This window comes from Mauremys mutica, chromosome 2, assembly GCF_020497125.1.
Source record: "Mauremys mutica isolate MM-2020 ecotype Southern chromosome 2, ASM2049712v1, whole genome shotgun sequence".
Taxonomy (NCBI): Eukaryota; Metazoa; Chordata; order Testudines; family Geoemydidae; genus Mauremys; species Mauremys mutica.
In genome coordinates, this window is record NC_059073.1 from 156,814,431 (window position 1) to 156,830,696 (window position 16,266).

At 41.5% G+C, this 16,266-nt stretch overlaps 1 protein-coding gene across 3 annotated transcripts in view; it reads left to right on the forward strand.

Moving 5' to 3' along the window:
• MYO10 (myosin X) overlaps positions 1-16,266 on the forward strand; it is a 246,042-nt gene that overhangs the window by 193,179 nt on the left and 36,597 nt on the right. For all 3 annotated transcript variants that reach the window (XM_045006733.1, XM_045006736.1, XM_045006735.1), the window contains 7 exons: positions 3,356-3,480; positions 3,652-3,766; positions 8,704-8,810; positions 9,818-10,030; positions 10,334-10,373; positions 10,761-11,663; positions 14,296-14,419. In XM_045006733.1, the coding sequence (XP_044862668.1) occupies positions 3,356-3,480; positions 3,652-3,766; positions 8,704-8,810; positions 9,818-10,030; positions 10,334-10,373; positions 10,761-11,663; positions 14,296-14,419 (1,627 nt within the window). The remainder of the gene's footprint in view (positions 1-3,355; positions 3,481-3,651; positions 3,767-8,703; positions 8,811-9,817; positions 10,031-10,333; positions 10,374-10,760; positions 11,664-14,295; positions 14,420-16,266) is intronic.

Sequence of the window (16,266 nt, forward strand, 5' to 3'; positions counted from 1 at the left end):
TATTACAGTAAGGAGCTTTGAGAGCCTTCAGTTGAATCTCTGTGCTTTTCTGAGTTTGCTAGAACACTGATGTTATTTTAGGATAGTTTTATTTTTAGTATGTTATTAATTTTTACATCAGAGGATACAGTGTATGTTCAATACAGTGTTTTAGAAGAGATAAGTTGTGGTTCTGCTCACATTAAAATACTTTACAAAATCCACTGTTTACAAGTGTGTTTATAAAGTAAACTGCTATGAAAGCAGTAGCAATCAAAGGAGTTTCTCTCTTGCTCTAGTATACTGGATTCCAGGGCCAAATCTGCCCTCACATTACACTGATTTAAATTGGAAGTACTCTACTGGTGCTTACTAGTGTAAGTGAAATCAGATCTAGCACAGTACATGAAATAGACACTCTGTCTGTGCTAGAGTGAGCATACTTCTGTAGTTCAGGATACAGTTGGCTGCCATTTTCAGTCTCAGAAGTGGCTGTATTTTAATAGTAGTGTATATACACTGTTTAGCCTCCAGTTCCACAAACACACACAATTAACTTTAAGGACATGAGTAGTCACATTGATCTGAGGCATAAGTGTTTGCAAGTTTGGAACCATAGTTTGTAAAGTTCTGTTAGATAAAGAAGGAAATGAGCTACCTACCATCAATTATTGGTCTGTGTACAGTGCCTTCCACGGGGGTCATGGTCCATGACTAGGGCTCCTAAGTGCTAATAATTAATAGTAAGTGTAAGATATATTTATTATTACATCTTAAGGTTTCTGTGCTTTCTTTATTTAAATAAGCTTTGAATGAGTCTGCTGGATAGTTAAGATTAGGACTCATAAAATGATACTTTTCTGTGTATATGCTGCATGTTATGGTATTGTGCTTAGGACTGAATTAGTGTTTCTTTTAGTTGTTTTACTTCTAACTGTAAAACGGTGGATATGCTTAAATGTCTTATCTCCTGGCTCTCTGCAATTTCACCCTGACTGCAGTCTGAGAGCACTCCAAACAGCTTTTTGTGTTGTCAGTGCCAATATTTGCTGCTTATGTTCCTGAGAGCAGAATAGCCAGCAGCGCTCCCTCAAGACAATAAAGTTCACTGCCTCTACAGGCCCAGGTAGTGTGAAATTTGTATCTGCTGCCATGGGACAGACACACGTAACACAGCAGGCAGTGGCTATTCAAAATGTATTGATGAAACTAGCTTACATAATGGTGGAATTCCTTGAAACAGTAACTACACTAGTAAGAGGAATAAATTATTAAAGTAATGCCAGCCGTGAAAAGCAATTTTTATAGATTCTTCGCCCCTCCCCTTAGGTAAATCAGCATCTGGGTTCCAGCCATCCAATCTCAGTGCGGTGGTGAGATACGTAAATTTTAGTGGCTGAATTTCTTACTGGCCTACCGTTCTCCCTCTAACCCTTTATCAAATCCTGCAGCCACACCACACTAATTATCCTGAGAATGGGAGGGGTTGCCATGGTGACCGAGCACTTTTTAAAGCACAGGAATGGTGTTCATTACTGTTCAGTGTCTTTAGCTGTGGGGAAAAGGTCAGTGTGGCAGTTGTTTTCCATATGAATTTTGGCCTCTGTGCCAAAGAGGAGGCTGAAATGTACTTGCGATGTCTGTAAAATGGTGAGTGTTACTGAACTTTATAGAGCTATTTGGACTAAGCAGCGTGGTTCAGAAATTTTTTACCGCCCACGGAGATAAACATGATCAAATATTGCTATGAGAGAGAAATGACTGAAAGGAAGATTGTTGTGGTATTAACATCTTTGTTTTAAATGCTGATTGCTTTTTTGGGAGGGAGGAGAAGTTGAAATTAATACACTAATATTTTTGAAGTTCCTTTCTGTACATATTTTGCTTTATTTTAAATGTCTAGTAAATAGAACATAAAACTAATAAATTAGTTGAATTGTGACTGGCAGCAACAGAAGATATTTAATTCAATGAAGTTGTGCAGTTCTAAAATAATTATTGTGAGGTTGTGTTTTCTGAAAATTACTTGTGATAAATAAAGCATCATTAAAGTTCACTGTTTGACAAGTAATGGAAAAAGCATTTTGAACCAGTGTCACTTAGCACTCCCACTGATGTCCATTGATTGCGGTAGGAGCTGGATCAGGCCTTATATAACCCATTAGCCATATGTGCCATACTGTGCACTCAAGGCTTACTCAGGTAGATGGCCTGTACCAGCAAAGCAAGTGGTTTACCGTAAGCAAGTGAGTAGCCTCACTGAACTCAGTGGAATTACTCACCTTGTGTAGTTAAGCACATACATATATACTTTTCAGGATTGGGGTTAGAGTGCTCAGTGCCTTGCAGGATTGCCACCTTACACTGACTTCAGTGGCTTTTTTATAGTTGTAATTTAGGGGAGAATTTGATTCTTCCACTGCAGCATCTGGTCAAAAAGCAAGATATGGCAAAAAAGTAGCAGTGGATCCTAAATAAGAAACACCACTGATGTTAATTTTTAAGCTTTAATATGTGAATGACTGGGTTTATAACTTATCTGGTGCATCTCTGTTCTAAATAAAAAAGGATGTTAAAATAGCTAAACATAAAGCTAAAGAAACAGAATGCTGTAGCTGAATATGCTAGGTAAATAAATGTTTTCTACCATGTACACACAATAAAATGACCTGTCTGCTGCTTTGAATTGGTAGCCAATACATGACTAGTATGAAATAATAGTAATGAAATCTATGACTAATCAGAAGAGGGGAGAGACTGACAAACTTTTCATCATCAATTTTAAATAGGAAATGAAGTGTTTATCATTGTTACAAAATTAAGAAAACATAACACACACAAACCTATTCCTTAGCTATTCTAACTGGGCTCAACCCCTATGTTTGGTGTCACTGACATTTGACACAGAAGCAGGATTGATTATCTCCAGGGAATGCAGATTAAGGGGTTTTAATATTTTTTTCAAGCTTGTAGCTATTAATTTAGCAATCCCTTGGTCCTTTCCACTGTTTCATTATTGAGAGCAATGTCAAATTAACAAATACAAGTGAAATGAAAAGAGATGGCTGATTGAGTTAAACAGGGGTTGCAGTGCTGCATAAGGAGATTACATTGTGTAATTATCCTTTTAGTTTGTTTCATCCTGAAGAGAGATTTTATATACCCTGAAATGTTCATGTGTTTAGAAAGCTATATCTCCAGTGTAAGGTATTTTGGGTGTAGGAAGCTCTGACTTGGCTCCATGCTTCTCTGATTTGTATGCATAGCTTTTCCTTTATTTTCCCAAGATCTCACATTACAAATTTGATAGAGACCATGTTAATATCTGTTATTGTTAAGGAAGTTAATTTTAATTTTAAAAATCCGTTTGTTTTAGATGCCAGACCAGTTTGACCAGGCCGTGGTGCTTAACCAGCTACATTATTCTGGGATGCTGGAGACAGTGAGGATACGAAGGGCTGGCTTTCCAGTGAGAAGGCAATTTCAAGATTTTTATAAAAGGTAACCATGTGGTGGGACAAGTCTATGAAACAAACATAAATCCTGGATATTGAGCTCATGCTCTTAACTAAGGGGATTCAAAACCTTATGAAATGGAAGGGGGGAGGGAGGGGGAATCTCTATTGTCAAATTAAGAGATAAGTAATTTTTTTTTCTTGTGGTGGGGGCCAGGTATAAAGTCCTAATGAGAAACTTGACTGTGCCTGAAGATTTAAAAGGGAAGTGTGCCGTCCTCCTTCGTCGGTATGACAGTACTAGCACTGAATGGCAGCTTGGAAAAAATAAGGTAACATAATCTTACTAGATGGTTGTCCTCTTTAATTAGAATCATAGAATATCAGGATTGGAAGGGACCTCAGGAGGTCATCTAGTCCAACCCCCTGCTGAAAGCAGGACCAATCCCCAACTAAATCATCCTAGCCAGGCTTTGTCAAGCCTGACTTTAAAAACCTCCACCACCTCCCTTGGTAACCCATGCCAGTGCTTCACCGCCCTTCTAGTGAAAAAGTTTTTCCTAATATCCAACCTAAACCTCCCCCACTGCAACTTGAACTCTTTGTTCTGTCATCTGCTACCACTGAGAACAGTCTAGAGCCATCTTCTTTGGTACCCCCTTTCAGGTAGTTGAAAGCAGCTATCAAATCCCCCCTCATTCTTCTCTTCTGCAGACTAAACAATCCCAGTTTCTTCAGCCTCTCCTCATAAGTCATGTGCTCCAGCCCCCTAATCATTTTTGTTGCCCTTTGCTGGACTCTTTCCAATTTTTCCACATCCTTCTTGTAGTGTGGGGCCCAAAACTGGACACACTGTTCCAGATGAGGCTTCCCCAATGTCAAATAGAGGGGAATGATCACGTCCCTCGATCTGCTGGCAATGACCCTACTTATTACAGCCCAAAATGCCGTTAGCCTTCTTGGCAACAGGGGCACACTATCGACTCATATCCAGCTTCTCGTCCACTGTAACCCCTAGGTCCTTTTCTGCAGAAGAAATTCCATGGCTAATATGAGTCTAAGGACACTATTTAGGCAGCTCCCACACATTTTTTTATTTTTTTTATTATTATTATTATTTTTTTGCAACAACAGAGAAAAAAGCTTGATCTCAAACAGGCCTTTGCAGAGATTCCATCCTTCCTGTGAATTCATGCCCCTAGCCTTCTCAAATCATTTAATAGTATTGCATGCATAGATATTCCATTTTATGGGAGTCTAAGAAACAGTTAAAAGTATACTGGGTAAAGTACTAGGGAACATACTGTAAAGATAAATTCCGAATCGGTCAAGATCGTCCAGCAGGCCTCTCATCTGTTACTGCTTTGTCCCTTGGTGTAGCTCACACTGATGCCTTATGTATGGGGAATAAGGGGATAACAGACCCAGAAGTAAAGCTGGCTGAATTGTCGGTGGTCCAGTATAAATATTTGTGAAGAGCTTTGTTGTTGTTCTTCATGTGTTTTTACCATAAGGAATCCATGGCAAAGATACCTTGTAAAATCCCATTGATTTCAGTGAGACTTTCTGTAGTAGCATTTACATTTAATTGTTCCATCCATTCCATAGCTCATCTAAAGGGCTTGAAAAGAAGTGAATGGAAGTACCACATGGTTCCTGTGTGTTGAGTTCTTACAAAGTGAAATCTCAACAAAATAGCAGCATGTTAGTAAATCCAAAGGAGCCAATTAAGATAATATAGGTAGAATTGAAACTGTCTCCCATTATTAAGGGACCTAAAGATTTATAGATTACAGTACTTTGATTTACATTGACATTGGTCCCACCTTCTTGTACACCACTGTTTACAAATAACGCAGTAAATTCAAAACTAGGTTTTGTTTCACATTGCATGTTCTCTCAGCCATGCAGTGAGTTAATCGTATTATGCCCATTCACGTGAATTAGAGTAATGTTGATTAAACCATGGGCATTGCTTCAAAATTTAGGGAAATATATAGGAGAGACTCCGCACTGCTCCGAAAGCTCCATATACATTAGAACCTTTGCAGCTGTCAGAGCTGGTTTTACAACTTTTCCAGTGATGCGCAAGAATCACCTAAGGGAATTGGTGAATGTACTAGTGAAGCAAGTCAGTAAGGAGCTTATTTCTGAGGAGGGCAAGAGGACATTAAATTCAAACCGTACATCTTGCGTGGGCACAAGATCACCCGTATCACCTGCAAGAATCAGTACAGGGAGCAAGCCAAGGGCAAAGTGGCAGCCAGTTGTCTTGATTTTTGCATCTAAGTCAGACCCTAAATGTTGTTTTAACTTTACCTGTAACTGCCCTTCATGTTATTGAGGAAAGAACAATACAGTTCATCTGTACTACAGTGAAGAGGGAAAGGAGAGCTTTGTATCCATTTTTTAAAATTACAGTATACAAAAAGAGGAATAAAACAGTTTTAACGGATAGAAAAAGACTTACTGTTTGTGGTATTTAATGATATTATCCCTTCCATTTTGATGTAAAAGGAGTGAAGATAACATCATGCGGATTATGGCAGCAGTTGAGATACGTCTTGTTCTTACAAGCCCAGATTCAGGAAAGCACTCCTCTTTGGGAAAACACACAAGCCCATGCTTAATACGTGATTAAATCCATCCCCTTTCAGGAAAGCAATTTAGTGCTTTCCTGAATCAGGACCATAGTGATCTAGAGAGTGCTAGAGCAAAATTGGATAGGAAAGGACAGTAGACCCACTGAAGCAGAGGCTGTTTCACACACGGGAGTAAAGACTTTCTATAAAAAGCTTATAAAAAACTAGATGGTGCAACCTTTACACTGGTGAGCACTTAGGCAATGGGACTTCTTATGCAAGCGAGTGCTCACCAATGTTGGATAACTGTTGTATAATCCAGCCCCTTTGAGGCTCCACTCAGAACTGGATTATACCCTCCCATATGAGGAGTGCGGCTGTCTTCATTGGTGAGAAGTTGGTTTGGTGTTTTGTTGTTGTTGTACAGAAGCAAAACAATTCCAGAAAAAGCCCTTATTCCTAGGGAAATGCTCTTTCCCATTGAAAAATGCATCAGTGCAGAATAATAAATTTTAGTCGTATCTGACCGTCACCCTTTTTAATGGTTATTTCTGCCAAGTTAACAAACCTTGCTTCAAAAACAAGGGGCCACAATCCAACAGAGCTCTCCTGCTAAGTAACTAGCTTGCGCTTTCCTCACAACTCATTTCCTCGGTGCCCATTGACACTGGAAGTGTGGTGAGGATTCAGGCTCCAAACAGCCAGGAGAATTGCATCCTTTTTCACCTGAACTCCACACAAGATTTTCCTCCTCCCTCATCTCATAGCAAAACCCAACCAGTAGAGTGTCACCCTGTGAGAACCGCAGGGGAGGGGAGGAATGTGAAGGCAAGGAGCAAAGCAGCTGCACAACCACCGCTACAGCCTGTGGACGGGAGTTGCAGCTGCTGCCTCTTTGCCTCCTTCTCAGGGCCGGCTCCAGACCCCAGCGCGCCAAGTGCGTGCTTGGGGCGGCATTTTGCCTGCAGGGCGGCAGGCGGGTCCGGCGGACCTTCCGCAGTCATGCCTGCGGGAGGTCCATCGGAGCCGCGGCTCCAGCGGACTTCCTGCAGGCATGACTGCGGACGGTTCGCTGGTCCCGCGGCTCCAGCGGACTTCCCGCAGGCATGACTGCGGACGGTTCGCTGGTCCCGCGGCTCCGGTGCACCTCCCGCAGGCATGACTGCTTGGGGCGGCCAAATTCCTAGAGCCGCCCCTGCTCCTTCTGACACCTTCTTGCCCTCCTGCACTACACAGAGTTTTGGCTCAGTGAAGCTAGTGTGTGCCTGTGTCCACACTGGCCACACACTCGCCTCACCTCCACAATCCCTAACTCCAGGCTCCTATAAACAGCTGCCCCAAGCTTGGCTCTGGTGTGCTTCAGATGTAAGCTGTCCCTGCACTAGGCTTCCGCCACTTCCTCTGCCCCAGTGCAGCCTAACACCACATTCCCACCATATTTCAAGCCATATACCCATAGTAGGTACCAGACAATTGGGCCCTAAGATGCAAATGGAAGAGGAGGTCTGGAAAAGGTCTTATACCACACAGGGCACATAGCACAGGACTACGTTATAGCGTCTTAATCAGCACCATTATTATTAAGATTGGATCAAGCATAGAAGATTTGTGATTCAACCATAAAAACTTGCTCCAGGCTGAAAATGAACTTTAAACCCCCCACTTGGTAACAGACTTTCTTTTTTGAGTTCCAGATTGTTTAAAAAATCAAGTTCCAGGAGTGCGAGACTATAAGTAAGATTTACCCATTTCAGTTGCAATTTACACACTACTGTAAACCTCAGAAGCCAAGTGCAACTTTGCAAAGTTGGTGTGGCTTTCACATGAGTGCTGTAGCAAAGAAGGTACTTAAAAAACAGAAAATATAGAAATACATCATTTACTACAGAAGTGGTTACTCTGCATACCTTTTGCTCATCAAATTTCCAAAGTCTTTTCAGTGAGTAGGTTATGCTTTCCTCTCAGCAAGTGCATGTAAATCTTACTGAGCTATTTGTCCACAGCAGTAGATTCACTGCTTAACAACAGGACAAAAATCTGCTCCTTAGTCAAGCCTCTGGACCTAAAACTGCTTTCATTTACATTGATGCTACTCCTGTTGATTTGATTTGTGCCCTGGCAAGAGGAATTTGCAGGAATGGGGCCTGTAAGAGTTTGTAGTAATTTGTTGTTACTCTGAAGCAGTTTAAGCCTCAAGGCTGAATTTTCTGGCTCTGTCAGTGTAAGTTAGACTGTTCACATTGCCAAGCCAAAGTTCTTTTATGTGTGTATTAATTTTCAGAAGGATAGAGCTACTTTGAAGAAAGTCTAGTAATAATGTTGCTGACTATAGGCATTCATGAGTAGACAATTTGGGTAAAATCCTGGCCCTGTTTAAGTCAATGGGAAAATTCCCATTGACTTCAGTAGGGTAGGATCTCATGGAATGGAGGAGGAGGAGTTGCCATTTTGGGGATTTTTTGTTTTTTATTTTTAAGAGGAAAGTGTTCCCCCCCCTCCACCCTTTGGAAAATACATATATTGGATTCTGAATTCCTCCTTCAATGTCAACGGTGCTATCTAGCTACCTATGTAACCTTGCATCCCAACAGCCTTTTATTATTGTCCTTGTTATGTTCATGTGCATTTGTAAGACATCCGTCACTGTGGTAGCTGAATTCAATTAAGCCAGAACTTTTCTTGCATAGGTCTTTCTTCGGGAGTCCTTGGAAAACAAGTTGGAGAAGCAGAGAGAGGTAGAAGTCACCAAGGCAGCCATGATTATCCGAGCACATGTCTTAGGCTATGTGGCACGGTAGGTAACAAGGTGGGAATATTAACTAGTGGGCTGCATATGCAGACTCTCCTCTGGGAGGGATTTCCAATGCTGCTAGAGGATTCTCATTAATTTCTGTTAGGAATTGGGCACCCAGATCCCATAGGTGGTTTGGAAATCTCAACCCCATTTTGTCAACCTTTCAATAAAACAGTAGGTGGTTTGAATTGTTTTTAATAACTAAGATGTCAGAGTGTAAAGATACACAGAGGAGCATTCATATAATATCATGGGACCAGATACACAGTAGCTCCACTGAAGCCTATGGAGTTACACTGAGTTACACTAGCTGAGGATCTGGCTTAAACTTTTTGCCATGACAGAAAGAGGGAAGAGAAGGTAAATTAGGAATAATCAGTTTATGATTCTTTGTTCAAGAACAAAAGAACAATGGCATTGGGTGACTGAATTATGATGATGTATTGGCTCACCTAGTTTCATGCATTATGTATTAGAGTCGGGGTAGTACATCCCATCTGTTTACTTCTCTATTTCCTCTAAGTCAATAGAGGACAGTTCAATAGTTGTTTGCATAATGAGGTAATTTCTTTTCATGTGCATATTAGTCCTGTCCATATAGTCTGAACAGTATGTCTCATAAAACAACAAGAATTCTTCTTTTTTTTTTCTTTTAAGGACAAAGCTATCTTGCTGTGTGTGATTTTTCTTTTCATGGTGCAGGATATATATCAAAAACCCTGGTAGTTTCTAACAGCATCTCTTTGTCAGGTGGTATTAAAAATGTCAGGCTGGGTGGTGTGTATTTACTTAGTCAAGATACAGCTGGCTCGCTCACAGAAAGGCCTTGTCCGCTTTCTGGGGAGAGATAACATCAACTATAATGGGAGAGCTGTCACAGGACCAGAGTTAGTACCTCTGTCCTTTTCACTACCATGGACTCTTTAAAGCAGGGCAGTTACATAGAAACCTCAGTTAGTTGGTAGTCAAACCCTCTTTACAGAGAAGCTCTTTCTGACTTCTTCCAGAAAGCATTATAAAAAGGTGCTGTACTACGTGGTTGTGATACAGAAGAACTACAGGGCATTCCTTCAAAGAAGAAAGTTCCTTCACCTGAGGAAAGCAGCCATAACCTTCCAGAAGCAGCTGCGCGGCCAGATTGCTCGACGTGTTTACAGACAGTTACTAGAGGAGAAACGGCGACAAGAGGAGGAGAGGAGGCGGAAAGAAGAGGAGGAAAGGTGTGCAGTGTGTGCTGTTGTCTGCCTTTCAGATCCAGTCAAACATTGGGCTTCATGCTGTATCACCTTTGCCTTAAGTAATCACAGCTGATTTTATAAATCTTTACTAATGATGACAAGAGATATGTGCAGCCTTTGTGGGAGTTTCTCAGGCACACAAGAGGAGAATATACCCTTAGTGGTTTCTTTTTGAGTTGCTACTTGTATTTGACAAAACCTCTCTGAAAATTCTACTACTGCCCTAATGAAGTCCCCTCCCCACTTTCTTATTCTTGCTAACTTTTTTTTTTCTTATCCTTGCAGGGAAAGGCAAAGGCAAGAAGCAGAACGTCTTGCCCAGCAGGTAAATTACACTGTTAATACTTTCTGCTACCCTGTTTATTTCTGTCTCTTGCCCCAACCAATTTAAACAAAATAAAAAGAAAAGAAAAAGCACCCAGGGCATTTAAACTAAACTTATTACAGAAGTTGGCAGGTGAAGCCAAAAGAAACTTGATATAGTTGTTTGCATGGGGATGTCTTTCACATCACACTTCATTTAGTTCCTGGCAAGGATTGAGCCTGTTGCATGCATTTGAGCTTTCCAGTGTCTATGGGTAAATGTAACAACACTTTCACTTCATCCTCTTATATGGAGGGGAGAAGGGTTCTTTTAAATGAACAGCATGGAAGGATTATGGAGCTTGAACAACAGAAAGTAAGGAATCTTGCATTTCTTTTTCGAATGCAGGCTGAAGAGGAGAGGAAGCAGCAGGAACTGGCAGCCATTCAGAAAGCCCAGAAGGAATTAGAGCTGAAGCAGGAGCTGGAGAAGCAGAAAGAAAACAAACAGGTGGAAGAGATCCTGCGCCTGGAGAAAGAGATTGAAGACTTGCAACGCATGAAGGAGCAGCAAGAGCTGTCCTTGACAGAGGCTTCCTTGCAGAGGCTGCAGCAGCTCCGAGACGAAGAACTCAAACGGCTCGAGGATGAGGCATGCCGAGCAGCTCAAGAATTCCTGGAGTCTCTGAACTTCGATGAGATTGATGAATGTGTCCGAAACATCGAGAGGTCACTTTCTGTGGGCAGTGGTTATTCTGCCAAGCTCAGTGAACTGACTGGGAATGCATGCAGTGAAAAGCCCAACTTTAACTTCAGCCAGCCGTACCCTGAGGAGGAGGTGGACGAAGGCTTTGAAGCTGATGATGATGCGTTTAAGGATTCACCCAATCCAAGTGAGCATGGCCATTCAGATCAGAGGACGAGTGGCATTAGAACAAGTGATGACTCTTCAGAAGAGGATCCTTATATGAATGACACAGTAGTGCCCACAAGTCCTGCTGCTAGCAACACCATGCTTATTGCTTCCGGCCACGACTCTCTCAGTCTCCACAACTCTTCGAGTGGTGAATCCACATACTGCATGCCAGAAAATGTGTCCTGCAGACCCCAGAATTCTGAGGAACTGATTTCTCCTGATGGGGACTATGATTATGATCAAGATGACTATGAAGATGGTGCCATCACTTCTGGCAGCAGCGTGACTTTTTCTAATTCTCACAGTAGCCAGTGGTCTCCTGATTACCGCTGCTCAGTGGGGACGTACAACAGTTCTGGAGCATACAGGTTCAGCTCTGAAGGAGCCCAGTCATCTGTGAGTACCTTTATTTCTTGTTATCCACTAACATTATACATTCAGAAGAAATGGTAGTTAAATTTTTCCTTGAATGGTAGAGGTACCAAATCCAGTAGCTGTGTCTGTTACTATAAATATGTGCGTGCGTTATATATAGCCTGACCTTGATTACACTGAACTTGGACATAGTTATCAACTGGCAACTAGATACCATTGGGATGGGTGTACTAGAAATCCACAGACCAATTAGATGTGTGAACTGCATTCCTAGTTAGAGGAATCTCTGGTTACAGGGTTATATCCTATCAATTTTGATGCAGAACTTCCCATTAATTTCAATCGGGAGTTTCATGCCTGGATTAGGACACAGTCTAAGTGCAGTTCTTATATGGGGAAGAGGAGTGAATTCATTGTAAGAAGATTCAACTATATATACAGGATAGAATAGTATTGAATCAACTGTTTGCAAAAAGCCTTGAGAAACTAGATACACAAAACCTTTCTTTGTCAAAAGTAACTATCATATGATAGCAAATGTTCATATTATTGAATGTGAATTCTTGGGGCACTTCGTTCTCCTTTGTTGAAGGCTCTTCTTCAGGGCTGTTGCTCAAACCCGCTGTAGGCTTTCAGTCCTTTTATTCTTCCAGCCATAAATCTCTTGAAAGAACTTGGTTTCATCTACCAAATATACACCCAAAAGATTTATGTCTGGGAGAATAAAGGGACTAGAACCTATAGCATGTTTGAGCAACCATGAAAACATACAAATTCTGACTGGCTCTGAGGGCAGAAGCAGCACTACAATATCTCAGACTGTTATATTTCAGGCAATACAATACAAAACGAGTTATTTTTACTCTTGTTTTGACTGCTGTTGCCCTAGGAATAAGTTGGTATTTATTCGACTAATTCTGGGGGGTTTGTTTTTTCATCAGCTTATCTTCTGGGGAAGGCTCTTCCTCTGCTGGACAAGAGCAGTCTTCAGGAGACATGGAACAGTTTTGGGGCAGAGGATTAGGACCTGGGGATCTCTCCGGATAGGAATGTGTTACAGGGAAGAAGTAAACTCTGGTGCCTTTTCCCTCCCTGACATCAGGGAATTAGCTCATGTGGTGCTATTTGGGAACCTTTCCATACCAGCTTTGCCTAGGATACCTAGTGACCAATTTCCCACCTCAGAGAATGAGTGAACAATTACACGTTTCATCCTGCTACATTTCAACAGTATAGACTGAAGACTCTTTCTATCCCCCACCCCCTACATGGTTATCTGTATATGAAACCAGATCAGGAACTTGGCAAACCTCTGAATATTTAAGGGCTGGGGGGACGGGAAGGGAACTTGCCCGATACCTAAGGATACTTTGTAGATTTTCCTTTTTTGAAAACCTTTTAAGTTGAGTGTTACATACAGGCCTTGAGGGGTGGGAGGAGGTAGTTGCACCCTTCAAAAGGATAACTCCCCTAACAGCTGTAAAGCTGTTATATATAGATAGTAGGGCTAATTATAAACCAAGTGCACAGTGTGAACTGCTGAGCTTCCTTTGACTTCAGTGGGAATTGTGAAAGCTCAGTTCTCCTCAGGATTAGACCATAAGGATTAAATTCAGATGTACATGTGTGTGATCGGGCTCTGGGGAATAATATCTGAGGAGGCAGTGACTTTGCCAATGTTCCAGCTGAGGTAGGGGGCTTCTTTCTCAGATGGGATGCCTGAATGGGCCACACTGTTCAACATAGTGGGAGGCATTTCAAACAAGCCTAAGTGAGTTAGTTATGCCACTAGAAATTAAGCAACAAACTCACTTAGCTGTTTTTGAAAATCCCACCCTGTAGTCCTGACTGACAGCTCCAAAATGAAATTGTCAGCCCTGTAGAAGAGAATAGACTGAAAGTCTGCCCACAATGGGAACTGGGAGAAGAAAGAGCCTTGTTCCCAGCAACGCTGCCTACTCTGGCCCCGCTTTTTTGTCCCCACAGCACCTTTCCTTCCCCACGGGAGCAACCTGGGGCTTACTATCAATGAGGGTATTAACTACAATGGGGAACATTACTTTCCCAGCTGGAAGGGTATGGAGATGGTAAAGATCCTCCAAGAGCTGTTTGACAAGTGGGAAGGGTTACGTTTTTCATGTCTGACAGGTTGCAGAGTAGTAGCCGTGTTAGTCTGTATCAGCAAAAATAATGAGGAGTCCTTGTGGCACCTTAGAGACTAACACATTTATTTGGGCATAAACTTTCGTGGGCTAAAACCCACTTCACATCATCTGATGAAGTGGTTTGTAGCCCACGAAAGCTTATGCCCAAATACATTTGTTAGTCTCTAAGGTGCCACAAGGACCCCTTGTTTTTTCATGTGTGTTTCTCTACTCTCCCCACCCATCCCCCTTATTCTGTTGTGCAATACATACCTGACCACGGAGCATGTGCCGTAGAACACGTCACAAAATGGTATGGTATCAGACTGCAAAAAATCTGCTGTATAAAAATCTAAACTTTGCTTTTTCTTAAAATGTTTTTATTCTGCAGCCATTAGCCATTCTGGTGTAAGCTCCATCCTATATTAGAGGCAGTTAATGTTTGTTTGACACAATGTGCTTCCAGCCTCCTGGCTGCTCATTTCACCTTTCTTCCCTTTCTTCCACAGTTTGAAGACAGTGAAGAAGACTTTGACTCCAGGTTTGATACAGATGACGAACTTTCCTATCGGAGGGATTCGGTCTACAGTTGTGTCAGCCTGCCCTACTTCCACAGCTTTTTATACATGAAAGGTACAGAGCCGACCAGAGATGGTTAAAGAACCAAAATGTTCAGAAATCTCTCTAGTATTTTCCCCTTTTAAGGATTACAGCTCCACTTCAGCACTGCTTGCTGTTCTATGATTTCTTTAAGGGGTGAGAGAATGACCTGGAGAGAGCCATTCTCAACTTAAGCTCTGATTGCAATGTCTTGTATCAGGCAGATTTCAGATAGTTCCTCTTCTGCAAAGGGATATGGACTGAGCAGCGCAACTTCATTGCCTTTTATAGTCCGCATTCATTTGACATAACATCTTCACCAACTAGTGAACAACTGAACATCGGATATGTCTTATAGAGTGGTGAGACAGCCTAGAAAGCCAGGTTGTACCAGAGGTAAAGGAGAGACCGTCCCTGACCCAAGGACCTTACAATCTAAATAGATAAATAAAAACATTCTGACATGCAATGTACTGGGGCCAGTGCCAGAGACCACTCTGAATTCAATAGAAGTCTTTCAGTGGGCTTAGGATCAGTAATCCAAAAGAAGGCTACGTTACAAAGTACCATGAGAGATTTAGGAAAGAATATATTCAGGAGTTTTTTCGTTACGATTCTTAGTTTTTCCAGCAGATGAGGGGCAGCAGCCTATAGATTGTATTCTATTCTATATATGAGGTTTATCAACTTAGTGCCCTCACGTAAGAAGCCATGGGAACTTACATGACCCACGAAAATTCAAAAATTTGCTGTACCTCTCTCCTCTAACAATGACAATTACTCAGCAAACCATTCAGCACCACAGCAACTCTCTGTACTAATCACAACATCATTCCGTTCACAAATCCAATATTACAAAAATACATTCATCCCCCAAAAATAAATCCTTAAAACCAGTTAAAGTTCCAGAGGGCATATCAGATGTAAATCACAACCAAATTAATGAGTAAATGTCCTCCAAGAACACTGCCATCCTACAATGGACAGAGTTAAAGTTATCTGAGTTTGTGTCAGCATGATGACTGTGGCTGATTCGTATAGAGATGGTGAGGTATTTGTGAATGGGGGTGTGTGTGGGTGTGTGTGGAAAAGGTGATGTATGCAGAATGGCTTTATGCTGTGGCCTGGCCTACCCTCAAAAGTTTTACTACTGTAACTATGTTGATGGGGGATGGGATGTTTGCTAATGTAGTTATATTAAAAAATCCTAGTGGGGTTGCAATTAGTTCTGGTATCACTTATTTTGTTTCCCAAACCATAATAAGCTATGTTGAGTATAAGCACTGTTATACAGGTATAACTGCACCCACACTATGGGAGTTATGGTGCTTTAACTGTGCGTGTATAGTTTAAGCAGCAACAGTTTCCATGTTAAATTCAGTTCCCTCAGCTGTACCAGCTCTGGTGATTTTGAGTTTGGCATTATTTGCTCATAGCAACCTTAAATGTTTAAGGAGGTTTTTTGTACGTTTGAATAAAATATATTAAACTCTGGTGTTAGCATTGCTTTTGTTGGGATAAACTACTAGGGGCCTAATTCTTATTTACAGTAAGGCCTGTTTTCACCGTTCACCCACTTTAAAGCTGTTTTACATTGCCAAAACAGTGTGAGGTGACCTTAGGGTACATGAAAATGAGGTCTTCAGTCTCATGACTTATAACAGAATAGGGTGACCAGACAGGAAATGTGAAAAATCAGGATGGGGGTGGGGGGTAATAGAAGCCTATATAAGAAAAAGACCCAAAAATTGGGACTGTCCCTATAAAATTGGGACATCTGGTCACCCTATAACAGAAAGGCATTGATATTGTCACTTCACTGATTGGTTAACACCTTCCCATCATCTGTGTTGATTCAGTCTCTTGATTTCATTATAAAT